Below are 14,285 nucleotides of genomic sequence, written 5' to 3'. Positions count from 1 at the left end.
GGGCATAGTGCCCATCTCAAGAGGTCTGTCCACACACTTGCTCAGACCACCTTGGGACCGGTTTTCCTATCATCTTTTGGAGTCCCTGACCATTCAGCCAATCTGCTAGCTACTACCTCCAGATTAGTGTATATTTGTGCCTTTGATCATCTCTCATTCCAGACAAAATGATAGTCAAGTCCAGTACTTGAAGTTTTGCATACTGGGGGGATTTTTGCTTCATCACCATCCATCAAGGCCACCCTTGAATAGGGCTGTCTTGATGCAGCTGTCTACTTTTTTTTGTTAAAGTTAATTAGTTTCTGGCTGCACTCTGAGTCTGCATTGTTGCACGAAGTCTTTTTCTAGTTGTAGCTAGTGGGGGCTACTCTTTAGTTACAGTGTGTGGACTTCGTATTATGGTGGCTTCTCTTGTTGCAGAGCTCCGGCTCTGGAGTGCAGACTCAGTACTTGTGGCATATAGGCTTCACAGCATGTGGAATCTTCCTGGACCAGGGATTGAGGATATGTCCCTTGCATTGGCAGGCAGATTCTTAACCACTGGACCACCAGGGAAGTCCAATACTTTTGAGTAATGTCAGCATATCATACAGAAACATCTATATAACAAGCCCATTCTCTCCACCCCGCTCCCCTACCCCCGACATTAGTCAACTGGTTATCGGGAACTTGTCCACAGGTTCAGGATATAGGTTAAGACAGAAGAAGCAATGTAACAAGAATAGGAAATCTGGATTACTTATTCACGCAGCTTGCTTGTGCCTGCAGGATTTGTTTGAACCCAGTTTTGTATATTGGAGAAGGCAATGGCACCCCACTCCAGTACTCTTGCCTGGAAAATCCCATGGACGGAGGAGCCTGGTGGGCTGTGGTCCATGGGGTCGCTAAGAGTCGGACACAACTGAGCGACTTCACTTTCACTTTTCACTTTCATGCATTGGAGAAGGAAATGGCAACTCACTTCAGTGTTCTTGCCTGGAGAATCCCAGGGACGGGGGAGCCTGGTGGGCTGCAGTCTGTGGGGTCGCACAGAGTCGGACACGACTGAAGCGACTTAGCAGTAGCAGCAGTTTTGTATATACCACCTTCCTTTGAGATAGAGTGCTATCATGAATACTCAAATTAATGGGGTTGGTGGATCTGACAGTAACCATTTCATTGTGGGCAACTCAGGTCACATGCTAAACTGGGGAGTGTGAATGCAGTGTCTGCTAAGGACCAGTAGCGAGTCAAAAGCTGATATTCAAGAGAATACTTATCTGTAGAGGATTGCTTGCTTTTTTCCCAAATTCTAAAATCTTATACTATCATTCGCCTGTAAGGACCTGCCAAACTTGGCCTGCTTAAACTCAAGCCGTCAGAATAATATCATCAACTTGGTAGAGAATGAAATGGAACACTTGATGTCTTCCAGAATGGAGAGCTGATGGAGATTTCTATACACTGGATTATGCTAGAGTTGATGTGGTTCTGAGGTAGGGTCGTGAGGGTACATTGCTGGTCCTGCAAGCAGAAAGAAACTGTTTTGGTGGTTTTTATTAAAAGGATAGAAGAAATAGCCTCATTCCAGTTTCCAGGAAATGGATTGATTTACTCCAACAATGAAACTACATCTGTAACTGCAGCTGTAATTGGAATCATGTGTGATTATGCTTTCAGTAATTCACTGTCATTTCTTAAGACCCATCTGTACTCTGCACTAGCCAGATAGATGAGTTGAATGCTGATGTGGTTGGAATCACCACCCTTTATCATCTTTCACAGAGGCACTAACCTCTGCAGTCTCTCTAGGAATGTGGCTTTACTTTTGATTTACTATTTGGGTAGATCAGAGTTTTGGTGACTTCCATTTACTTTTTTTCCTGTTTTCCTCTGTTAGCTCCTCATTCTGTGGGTCAGGTAACTAATATGGGCATTGTGCCAGTTTCTGCATTTGTCTTTGATAACAACACAGTCCGAAGTGGGAAAACAACTGTGTGGGTTCACCTCGGGCCCACTGAAGCTAGACTTTAACCGAAGCTTTCTTGTATAAGCTCCTCTCCTAACTAGTGAACCACAGTAGCATATTAGCTCTCCAGGAATTAGAGTCAGTTCCAATCCAATGCCCAGTTATCCGAGGTATGTGTAACTCCCCTTCCCCAGCATGTTTCTTGGAGGAAGGCTAGGAGATAGATTTGCAGTATGATCTTTTTGCACAGGATCGTTTGGGTTCCTAAAGGGGATCTACTGGCACTGGGTCTGTGAACAAAGTCAAGTCAGAATTGGTTGAGGGCCAAGATGTCTTTTGTATAGATTTAACTTCTACTTCTGGTAATCAGACCCAGAACTTTTCTGGCTTTTCATCTTTTTTTTTTTTAATTAATGTATTTTTTAAATTTTATTTTTAAACTTTACAATATTGTATTGGTTTTGCCATATATCAACATGAATCCACCACAGGTATACACGTGTTCCCCATCCTGAATCCTCCTCCCTCCTCCCTCCCCGTACCATCCCTCTGGGTCGTCCCAGTGCACCAGCCCCAGGAATGCAGTATCATGCATCGAACCTGGACTGGCGATTCGTTTCATGTATGATATCATACATGTTTCAATGCCATTCTCCCAAGTCGTCCCACCCTCTCCCTCTCCCACAGAGTCCTAGATGTCCATCAGCAGATGAATGGATAAGAAAGCTGTGGTACACATACACAATGGAGTATTACTCAGCCATTAAAAAGAATACATTTGTCTGTGCTGCGACAAGAGAAGCCATGGCAACAAGAAGTCCAAGAACCACAGTGAAGAGTAGCCCCCACTGGTGGCAACCAGAGAAAGCCCTTGTACAGCAACGAAGACCCACCACAGCCAAAATAGAAAACTAAATAAATAAATCTTTTAAAAAAGAAAAAAAAAAAAAAAGAATACATTTGAATCAGTTCTAATGAGGTGGATGAAACTGGAGCCTATTATACAGAGTGAAGTAAGCCAGAAAGAAAAACACCAATACAGTATACTAATGCATATATATGGAATTTAGAAAGATGGTAACAATAACCTTGTATACGAGAACTTTTTTACTTATACGAGTTGAGTAACGTTCAAATAGAGCGCCTATCTGTTTTAGTCCCAGGAATACTGTGATCAGTAGCCAATGCTAGTGATCTCTGTGGGTAAAACCATTTTGTTTATTACTTCGAATCCACTGCCCGTTATGATAACCATATCCATTTTGTCACTGCAAGTTGAGGCCACCACTTGACCTTGTCACTTGAGATTCCAAGATCTTCACTGAACCCAGCTTGGTGGCATCATTTTCCACTGTTAATCCATGGCTCTCCAGCTACTGCGCCTAGATGCCCACCAGGCTACAGAGCTCATCAAGGATGCTCAGCCCCTTCCCCACCCCCAACACATTTCTTAAACCTTGGTAAAGGAGGTATTTTTTGAACTCTTCCTGGGGACATAGTGGGTGGGTGAGTAGGATTTACATAATACTGTCTGTATGTGAGGGAAGTTATAAGCCATTTTTTTTTTTTTAACTCCAGGATGGGAACCAATGTTTGCAAGATAATGAAGATGTTTATGATCTCAGTAAATAAGATGAGTTAATATATGGAATGTAGTCTGAGCTTGTAAAATATAACTGCCAACAAAATGTTTATATTCAGTGCTTTTAGAATGAAAAAGGGATTTTCTTAGTCATAATTGTATTAAATATTTATATTTTCTCAGGTGAAAAACCCATTTTAATGTTATTTTCTGTGTTTTATTACATGATTAAAAATCAGTATTAAACAACAGGGTTTTGTTTTCTTTTTTTCTATTCTGAGGATGAATATGACTATTCATGTTCTATAGTAGATAGAGTCTTTTATTTTATATTCTGTCCATTTCTTGTTTTTAAAATAATTTTATTTATTTATTTATTTTTGGCATTCTTGGGTCTTCAGTGCTGCACAGGCTGTTTTCTAGTTGCGGCGAGCAGGGGTCACTCCTAGGTTACTTTCTAGCTCTCTCTTCTCACCACTGCTGGTGAGTGGTACATGGGCTTCTCATTGCAGGGGCTTCTCTTGTTGCAGAGCATGGGCTCTAGGGTGTGTGGGCTCAGTAGTTGTGGTTTGCAGGCTCTAGGGCACAGGCTCAATAGTTGTGGTATATAGGCTTAGTTGTTACGTGGTATGTGGGATCTTCCTGGATCAGGGATCAAACTTGTGTCTCCTGCATTGACAGGCAGATTCTTTACCACTGAGCCACCTAGGAAGTCCTGTCCATTATTTCTTAATAATTGAGGTCTTGTAGGATACTTAAGTAGAGAGAATGGTTGACAAGGTGGAGGAAATAGACTCACCTCAGATCAGATCAGTTCAGTCGCTCAGTCGTGTCCGACTCTTTGCGACCCCATGAATCGCAGCACGCCAGGCCTCCCTGTCCATCACCAACTCCCGGAGTTCACTCAGACTCACGTCCATAGAGTCAGTGATGCCATCCAGTCATCTCATCCTCTGTCATCCCCTTCTGCTCCTGCCCCCAATCCCTCCCAGCATCAGAGGCTTTTCCAATGAGTCAACACTTCGCACGAGGTGGCCAAAGTACTGGAGTTTCAGCTTTAGCATCATTCCTTCCAAATAAATCCCAGGGCTGATCTCCTTCAGAATGGACTCTCCTTGCAGTCCAAGGGACTCTCAAGAGTCTTCTCCAACACCACAGTTCAAAAGCATCAATTCTTCGGTGCTCAGCCTTCTTCACAGTCCAACTCTCACATCCATACATGACCAATGGAAAAACCATAGCCTTGACTAGACGAACTATTGTTGGCAAAGTAATATCTCTGCTTTTGAACACGCTATCTAGGTTGGTCATAACTTTCCTTCCAAGGAGTAAACGTCTTTTAATTTCATGGCTACAGTCACCATCTGTAGTGATTTTGGAGCCCAGAAAAATAAAGTCTGACACTGTTTCCACTGTTTCCCCATCTATTTCCCTTGAAGTGGTGGGACTGGATGCCATGATCTTCATTTTCTGAATGTTGAGCTTTAAGCCAACTTTTTCACTCTCCACTTTCACTTTCATCAAGAGGCTTTTGAGTTCCTCTTCACTTTCTGCCATAAGGGTGGTGTCATCTGCATATCTGAGGTTATTGATATTTCTCCCGGCAATCTTGATTCCAGTTTGTGTTTCTTTTACTGTTTCTTCTGTGGAACTGTAGGTTACTGAGATGATAGATAACACCATCCTGAAAAACAGTGGTTTATTTGAGTCATGTAAAAATATTTAGTTTTTCAGATTGTTCAAAAGGGAACATTTAAATGGAAGGTTTGGACCCTTTCCTTCCATCTCACTCCGTTCTGTGGGGTACTAATTCAAGGAAAAGCTTTGTCAAAGTGAACCCGGACTTGACCTTGGAGAAGAAAAGGGCAACCTGCTCCACTGTTCTTGCCTGGAGAATCCCATGGACAGAGGAGCCTGGCAGGTTACAGTTCATGGGGTCACAAAGAGTCGGACATGACTGAGCACCCAGACTTGAAACCTACTTAAAAGTGAGAAAGAGATTGAGACAGGCAGCAGTGACGTGAAAGTACAGGCTGGCACCGTGTAAAGAGACATACGTGGACAGGGACAAGGACAGAGGAACTAAGAAGATTTTGAGTTGGAGTAATGGTACTATAAATGGTTGTGACACATGCTGTTCTTCATTTGCACTTTGACGTTTGAAAAACCATTTATGACTACTGTTAAAATTTTACTTTATTTATTTATTTATTACTGTTCTTCATCTGTGAGTTTTTAGTCCTTTCACTGATAGGATAGTTTAATAGTTTATTGTTTGGGGTGCCAGTAGTGCAGTGATTAGGGCATTATTAGGTTGAATCACATTTTAGTCAGTAAGCTCCTGGGTCCTTTCTTTTTGCTTGTGAACACTGTCGTGTGAAGGTACCAGTAAGTACTTCTTTTTATAATGAAGGTGGCCGGGACATAAAGCATACTTTTCACCTCATTTGAACTTTATTGTGAAAGCATTTTCAGGCAGAGAGACTTTATTGTATGTAGAATATAAGATTTGCATGGGTTAGTAAGGAGAGGGCATTTTGTCCCCTTATCCCTCAACAACCATATTATGGCGATTTTATTCTTCTGGATTTCTAAGAGCAAGTTTTCTCCCTTATTGTATAAGCTAACAGATTTCCCGGGTGTCCTTGAATGATTTATTCATGGCCTACTTGTGTAGTAGCAAAAGAAAAGAATTATACATTACATTTTTTTTTTAATCTTGCGCAAGAGAGCAATTTAAAAAAAATATATTTGGTAAGACCTCTAATAAAATTTTTAATGAGTTGTCTCTCCAACTCATAGTCATTCCGAAGAGTACTGTCTCCTTCATTTTCATGGCTGAGGGCACTGCCTTCTTTTTTTCCCCTCTCGCTGGGATATGTGTTGTTTCCACATTACTTTTGGTTTTTCAGTTAATTATTATTCTTTCCTTTAATAAAATTTAAGGTGTACCCATACTTCAGATAGTGTTTACATTATACTTTGGTGAATGTAATGTTTATTAATAATATTTTGTTCAAAATTAAAATAATAATTATCATTAATACTCTGAGGTAAATAAAGTTGTTCTGTTATTAACCAAAGACTATCCCCCCTTTACTCATCCTTTCTTTCCTTTGTTACTGCCTTCTTCCCTCCTCTCCCTAAAGTTCCAGCAACTGAATACTTGAGGAATGGATGAATGAGCTTATGTAATTGTTTACTGTCTCATCTCTTCTTTTTAGATGGTAAATCCCATAAGAACAGATTCCACCACTCTTGTTCACCTCCGTTTGCCTAATGTCTAGGATTAGTACACAGTAGGAATACATTCACACGTTGAATTAGTTGAATGAATGAATCAATGAATAATAAAAAAGTTATTATGAATGCTTCATATCTATATTAATATTTAGATTATAAAATATGAGAGGGAGATTATTACACTTTTAGTATGTTTTAAAATTTGCTACTTATTGTTTTACACTTTATGAGTAATACAATAAGCAGTTTAAAGTAGTTTTTGAAACTAAACTTTTGAAGATTTGGATTAATATTTTAAACTGCATTTAACCATGTGACCTTGATTAACTCAACTAACTTATGTCCTAGCTAAATTAAAATAGTTTGAGAGCATAATGTGGAAATACATTTTTACAATGGGTATCGGTTTTAAGAGTTTTAATTGAAACATGATGTGGGCCTATGTAGATAGTAATAGCATTTTTATAATTTATTTCAAATTGTAACTTGAGAATTTTAAGGATTGAAGAATATCATTTCTAAGCATAACAGAAAATTATGTGCTCTTGGGTTCAGAAATTACTGGTTGAGAAAAATAGGCCTGACTTATCAGAAACACAGGGACCAGAGTAAGTATATTTAACTCTCCCAAACAGTGTTTAGTATAGACTGTTTATTTAATTGTTGGATGACAGGTATGTACAAATACTATAGTTCCTTTGGAAATGGGAAAAAAAAAAGAAAAAAGATCTTATTACAAACTACAGGGTGGACTGAGGTACAAAGTAGCCATAAATTTGTACTTGATATATCATGAACTTAACTTGACCACTCGTTTAGAAATCGATTACTACTTGGCTATGCAGCAGTGTACTTAGAAGAATGAGTCTACTCATGTATCATGATGTCTTTTCAGCTGACTGTTGTCTCTTTGTGACTTTAATGGTATATTTTCATTCTGTATTTTTCTGTAGGCATCCACAAGGACAAAGATAAACCCCCGAGCTTCTCTGTTGTCCTTGAGACTCTGAGACGCACCTTGACAGATTACCAGAACAAGCTGGAAGAGGCATCTAATGAGGTAACACTTGCACTGCTGGGCCCCACACACATGGCCTTCGGCCTGCAGCAGTACGTATTACTCGCTTGTTACAAAGGCCAAAAAGATTGCGAATGTTGATTTGACAGCCTCCCCGATAAAAAAATAATAAGTTGTCTGTCACCGTTTTCTCTGTAAGTGTGGCCTAAAGTCGCGTCTCACTTGTGTTTTTGTAACTCTTCTGTCACACTGCTATTTTCGGAGTTCTAAAGACTGTCACTTCTTGGTCTTCTTAATTTATCTTTTAATTTAATAAAAAAGCTGTGCAACTCAGTTAATATAATATTTAAATGTTAATGTGTTTTCATGAGATTTGGAATAGGTAGTGGACATTTAGGGCTTGTCAATATTTTGGCTTAAGAGTTCTACAAATTGTAGAGATCTTACTGAAAAAGAGAGAAATTAGTTTGCATTCTCTAAAGGGAGTGACTGTTAGAAGTTTTTTAAAAACAAATATCTGCTTGATGTAGCCTGGAGGTTTTGGTTTCCTAATTGAAAAAACTCATGCTTCTATTTATCTTCTCTCTTTTTAAAATTTTTTTTTAATTTACTTATTTTAATTGGAGGCTAATTACTTTACAGTATTGTAGTGTTTTTTTGCCATACATTGACATGAATCGGCCATGGGTGTACATGTTATCTTCTCTTTTGTATTGTTTAATTTGTGGATTGATAATTTTCTTGGGTATTAAAATGCTTTATGAACTTGTGCTTTAAAAATTGAAGAGTTTATTTAGTTACATCTTATCAAATTAGAAAATATGAAATAACTACATTAAATACAGTTAGTAAAACAACAGACAATTTTTCTAACTGAAGACAAGTTACAAAACCTATAATTTAGTATTTATCCCTCTGTGTTTATCTGTTTGTTTCATGTAATACAAAGGCCATGAAACCCTTATATTTCCCATTTCAAAAGAGCTATATTTTACTTTAGTTTGTTAAGGTGAAGAAAGAAGGAAAAGTGAGTTTTCTTAATGCCTTCTGTAATTTTTCAAAAGGCTTAAAAGAAAGTGACCACTGGAATAATTAAATTTCTATAAAGAGCAAACATTGCCGTCTTTCCCAGTGAGACAAGACAACCTGTATTGTTAGTAGTTTATGCACCTTTTCTGAGGCCTAGGTCTGGAAGCTGCAGGGTAAGTAGGAACATATTACCCACAGCGAATTGTTATTTGGGAGGATGAATGTCACATGATCTTCAGCACAGTTGAAAAGTCGACTCAGCAGGCTTTGGCTTAGTAATGCGCTTTGTTGTGAACCAGTGCCAGAGACAGCAGTGGGGAGACCAAGGGGGTGGCTGCAAAGAAAGCAAAAAGAGCAGTCTGACAGAAAGAAGAATGAACTGTCAAAGAAAATAAATCACAAGTGGAGCAGGACCAACTGATGACCTGCCACAAGCCTTCCCAGTAGGACTGCATGTGACCGACCCTGAGGTTGTCATATGGAGTGAGACCTGCGGATACCCTCACGATGCAGAAAGAACAGTCTTCTGCTCTGTCCTTTCTTCTTTCCGTATAGATGCCATTGCTTCTGGCATGTTGGTCCTGTAGGATTTTAAAAATAAAGTTATATTTGTTTACAGTAAGAATGGAATCCTTTATCCAGATAGCTGGTAAAAACACAACGATATCACTGACATTTTAAGCTTGAATGCTTGCTTTTCTTTTTAGCATGTGAACTTGTGACAGAAATTACATAGTTAACCAAAAGAAATACATTTTAAAGATTAAATTACTATCAAAAATTTGTATTTAATAATTGCATAAAAATTTAAAGATTAGCTTTTGAGTTATCCACCCTTGGAAAATATTTTAAAAGTTGCTTACATTTGTTTTTCATCAGCTAAGCAACATGAATAATGCTAAGGAAAAGGCATCGAATGAGCTTGACTCTACCAAACAGAAGATAGAATCTCACACTAAAAATATAAAGGTATTATAATTTAGAATAACTTTTTCCTGTTGTGTTAAGTAACTCATATAATTATCTAGGGAATATTTTTAAGGAGAGCTATATGAAAATATATCTTCCTATTTTTTATTAAGTATGTCTAGATACAGCTTACAATTTTTTTATTGTTGATCAAAATAAGAATGATTTTTCATTAAAAAAACTTTATTGGAAATTGTTTTGGTTCAAGGAAAAATTCATTTTCCAGATTTAATGATAGTACCATAGATTCAAAAATTGTTTTAAGATTTGATCCACAGTCAACATATTTTATGTAAGCACATCAGTGCTTGGAGTCAGTTTTCATAATTTTGGAGTGGAGTTATTGTTTTAAGTACATCATGCCTAGTAGTGGGCTGAGACCACACCTAGCTAAGGTCCAGGACAACCGTTTATTTTTTGTGCTGCTTTTATGTACTACATGTTGGCAAAATTATACTAAGGCAACTCTCAGAGTTGGAATTTTTTGGTGTGGGTTCGCGTTGTTTGTCATGGATGTACTTGAATGAAATCTGTTAAGGGTAAGGACTGAAAAGTGAAGCAGAATTTTATGTCACGTATTTGGAATTTGAAATATCATTGGGAAGTAAATGTTCTTATAGTAAATGTAGGAGATTTATTTTTTAAATGTTATTTGAAAGTTTTTGAGCTACCAATTTTTTTTTTTTTTTTTAATAATGAGCTGAAAGGAAAACCCTTGTAAAGAGCTTTCTGGAATAAGTTATTTGATTAACATTTTATATTTAAGTGTTATAATCTTCCCACCATCTTTTTGTTTGGTGTCTCCAACAGGATCTTCAGGATAAGCTGGCAGATGTCAGTAAGGAGTTAAGTCATTTACGCACTAAATGTGCAGACAGAGAGGCTCTAATAAACACTCTGAAAGTGGAACTGCAGAATGTGCTGCACTGTTGGGAGAAAGAAAAGGCGCGAGCAGCCCAATCTGAGAGTGAACTTGAGAAGCTTTCCCAGGCTTTCCATAAGGATGCTGAGGTATTACCTGAGACAAGAAGACTGTCAGGAAGGCCTCGCACTAATCTCACTTTTAGAAATTTACATCTATCAAGTGGGTCTTCTTATTTAATTCAAAAAATTCTTCTCAGCTATTTTGAAGTGTTCATGCCAGCTGCAAAACCAGCCATTCCATTACTCTTGTATGATACAATTTTGTGAGAGAAATAAAGTAGTTTAACTGTTTTACCATTTGTACAAGTTGTTTTCTCTATTAGAACATACTCTCTCAAGCAGCTATGCTCCTAACAGTCTTGTGTGTCAGTGACAAAATAATTTTTTTATTTCAGTAGTTAGTAGCCTGATAAGGTGGAAAGAGTCTTTTTTGTAAGCTGAAAGAACTCACTTGGGTAGAGGTACTTCTGTTTACAAACTGTGAATATGGAAAAGCCACATGGTTTGGTCTCTCCACATCTTTGCTTCCTTATTTGCAAAACAGGAATAATATCTACTTTAATAGACAGTTGCCTTATTTTTTTATAATTGTAAGATATTAATCAAAATTTAGAAAAATACAAGTCTCACACAGTTACAAAGTTTATTTGGATGTCCTTGGGAGTTGCCTATCCATGTTAATTTGTTAATGACTTCTTAAAATATGACAGACTCTTCCATACTGTATGAGCCTGTGTGAGTAGAATTGTAATCTTACATTTTCTTTTACCCATGGGACGTAGAGCTAGTCTAGCTAGCATGGAGCTAGTTTATCTGAGTCGTCTTGCATATTGAGTTCATTACTCGAACAAATATGAACATGAATGCCAAGAGAGTAAAAAGGAAACATTCTTCCCACTCTTCTTACAGTCTGGGATTTAAATTGTGTCCACATGAAGGGGCTGGAATTGTTCTACACATCAGATAATGATTAAAGTAAAGGAAACTAGAAGGCTGACTGTATTGTAAAGTCAGCATGTCTACAGGATTGTGGTTGGGTTCAACATGTGTGAATTGATTTTGGATCTTGAGATTCTCTTTTCACGCCAAATGGATGATTGTCATGCATGGTTCATCACAGCCCAAGCAAAAAGGACATGATGGCGACACAATGAATTACCCTTTATGAAGAACTCGATCACTTGGCAAAATGCGGAGAGGGAAGATTGTTAGTGCCTGAGTGTTATGTTTGGTTAGTTATACTTAATAAGATTTTTGAATGTCTCAATTTAGTTGAAAATGCAAAAGGCATCTTTAATTGCTTAAAAAATAAAAATATATAGCATTGTTATAAAGATTCTTCTTATATCTTAATTCAAGTTGTGGATATAGCTATATATTCAAATTTTTGGGGGGGGTTTAAATTGTTATATTTGGAAAAAATCTCAGATGACATATAGAGAGAATGAAAGATATGTATTTTTATATATATTGGAAACTTTCACCACAGCTTCTAACTACAATAAGTTTACATATGCTACATTCAGTTCTTGTCTGGAAGATTAGAATTCCTATTTTTTAAATAGAAATTTAAAATTTCTTTTAAAGGTTTTCCTGTTGGTCTATTAAAAACCTTGAGAGAACTTAGTTTATCTACCTAAAATGCTCGTTTTGCAGCTTCACAATTACCTTTTCTTGAGTTCCATTCTTTGACTTTAAGGATAAAAATGTTTTACAACAAGAGCAATTTGGCATTTTAGTAAGTAAATTCTCTTTTTGTGTTCAAGATGGAAATCAGCTTTTTAATGAATTCTATAGTATAGTGTTTCTAGGTCATTAAACAATGGATGGTTTAGTTACAACAATAGCAATATAATTTGAAAGAATTTTTTTACATATTTTTAATTGAACAGTTTTAAAGCATGTCTTGGGCAGCTATGTCCTTTCTTTTTTTTTTTTGGACTGCTAAGTTTGTGATATTTAAACACCTATAAATGCCCAGTTTGCCAAGTCTGGTATAAACTTCTAAGTGGGGGAAAAATAATGAGCCTATCTTCCATCTCTTTCATATCACTGTCTGCTTTGCCTAAGGGGCTTAGGATAGATTTCTTATAAGTGGTAAGTAAACTAGAATCTCTGGAGGAGGAGGAAAGCTGAGTAATTGTGTGCATGTAAAGTGCAGATATTGGTATAACTTTTTCTTTAACAGTGTTGGATACACTCTATATTTTGGTTTTTTGATTTCACATCTTTTTTGGCAAATGTAAATATAAAATTATGGAATTACCATGTTAACTTCTAGTTAGAAGAGCTTAGAAGCATCTAGTCCAGATACCTCATGTTAAAGCCAAGGAAGGTGAATCCTAAACAGACACTGACTCAGATCATGTCCTCAGTTGTAGCAGAGCTGGCCTCAGAACCCAGGTCTTTTGGCTTCTACACTTGAGATTTTTTACTAAATGTAAGCAATTTAAGTTTCTATCTGATGTTTAACTTTGAATGTTAAAAAAGTCCCCAAGATGACCATATTCCCATACTTGAGTATTTTAATTCCTTTCTAGGATTTTTGACATAAATTCTTTACCACGTGTATTATGTGTTTTACTTCTTACAGTGTTTATATACTGGAATTAATTTCTTTTTTTCTCACAGGAGAAGCTAACCTTCCTTCATACCTTGTATCAGCACTTGATAGCAGGCTCTGTGCTCATAAAACAACCAGAAGGCATGCTGGATAAATTCTCTTGGCCTGAGCTTTGTGCAGTCTTGCAGGAGAATGTTGATGCCCTGATCGTAGACCTCAACAGGGCTAATGAGAAGGTAACTGTCCTCAGGCACCAGATTCCTCTATTAAATTCAGTGACATTTGTCCACATCACAGTATCATTAAGAAGGGCTGACATTCATCTTATTTCAAAAAGAATTTGGGTGTTAATAATTCAATACCATTAATTATGGCTTGTCTACAACTCAGTTTGATGCCATTGCTGTGGGCATGTAAATGTGACTGAAGTCTGTATGAAGTCTCTGAGCTCCACTTTCTGTGCAGGACATGCTAATACTACTAGCCAGTGTTAGCCACAGGGACCTAATTAAAAGAAAATAAATTAATCTTACTGATGAAGCAATTCAAAGAACTTAGTCATTTACATTAATAAACCAACTCTTTATGTTAGCATAAAATAGAAACAAGATACAGTTATTCAAAAACATGATCCTAAAATTCTTTGCTCAGGAAATAATGAGATGTTACTTTAAAAGCACTTAAAATTTAAAAATTATGTTTATGACATGTCTTGTAATAGAACAAACTGTATATTACAAAACCCATTCAGTGCTTTAGATAGTAAGAAGAACATATTGTAGGAGAAAACTGGACTTTCATCACCCCTTTAACATTCACAAACCTAGGAATTCAGTCTTTCAAAAAAAATTTAAAAACCTTCTTTTGGTTATTGAAAATTAAAGTGGCTTAGCAGTCCAATGTATTTCTCTGTTAAAGGTGTTGATTCTTATCCTGAGTCTGTTGAACTAGTTAGAACTATATTTATATGATCTAGTTTCTAGGTCTTAGTTGCAGTGACATTTGCCCT

At 37.2% G+C, this 14,285-nt stretch overlaps 1 protein-coding gene across 9 annotated transcripts in view; it reads left to right on the top strand.

The window, feature by feature from the left end:
* Nucleotides 1-14,285, top strand: part of CCDC171 (coiled-coil domain containing 171) — a 341,501-nt gene that overhangs the window by 108,509 nt on the left and 218,707 nt on the right. For all 9 annotated transcript variants that reach the window (XR_011568027.1, XM_070794512.1, XM_070794515.1 and 6 more), the window contains 4 exons: nt 7,727-7,833; nt 9,700-9,789; nt 10,600-10,800; nt 13,345-13,512. Coding sequence is in view for 8 of the 9 variants with exons in the window: in XM_070794512.1 (XP_070650613.1) it covers nt 7,727-7,833; nt 9,700-9,789; nt 10,600-10,800; nt 13,345-13,512 (566 nt within the window). In the remaining variant the exon portion in view is untranslated. The remainder of the gene's footprint in view (nt 1-7,726; nt 7,834-9,699; nt 9,790-10,599; nt 10,801-13,344; nt 13,513-14,285) is intronic.

This window comes from Bos indicus, chromosome 8 (assembly GCF_029378745.1).
Source record: "Bos indicus isolate NIAB-ARS_2022 breed Sahiwal x Tharparkar chromosome 8, NIAB-ARS_B.indTharparkar_mat_pri_1.0, whole genome shotgun sequence".
In the NCBI taxonomy this organism is placed as follows: domain Eukaryota; kingdom Metazoa; phylum Chordata; class Mammalia; order Artiodactyla; family Bovidae; genus Bos; species Bos indicus.
Note: the sequence above shows the minus strand (reverse complement) of the source record. Positions and strands in the feature narration are given on the sequence as shown.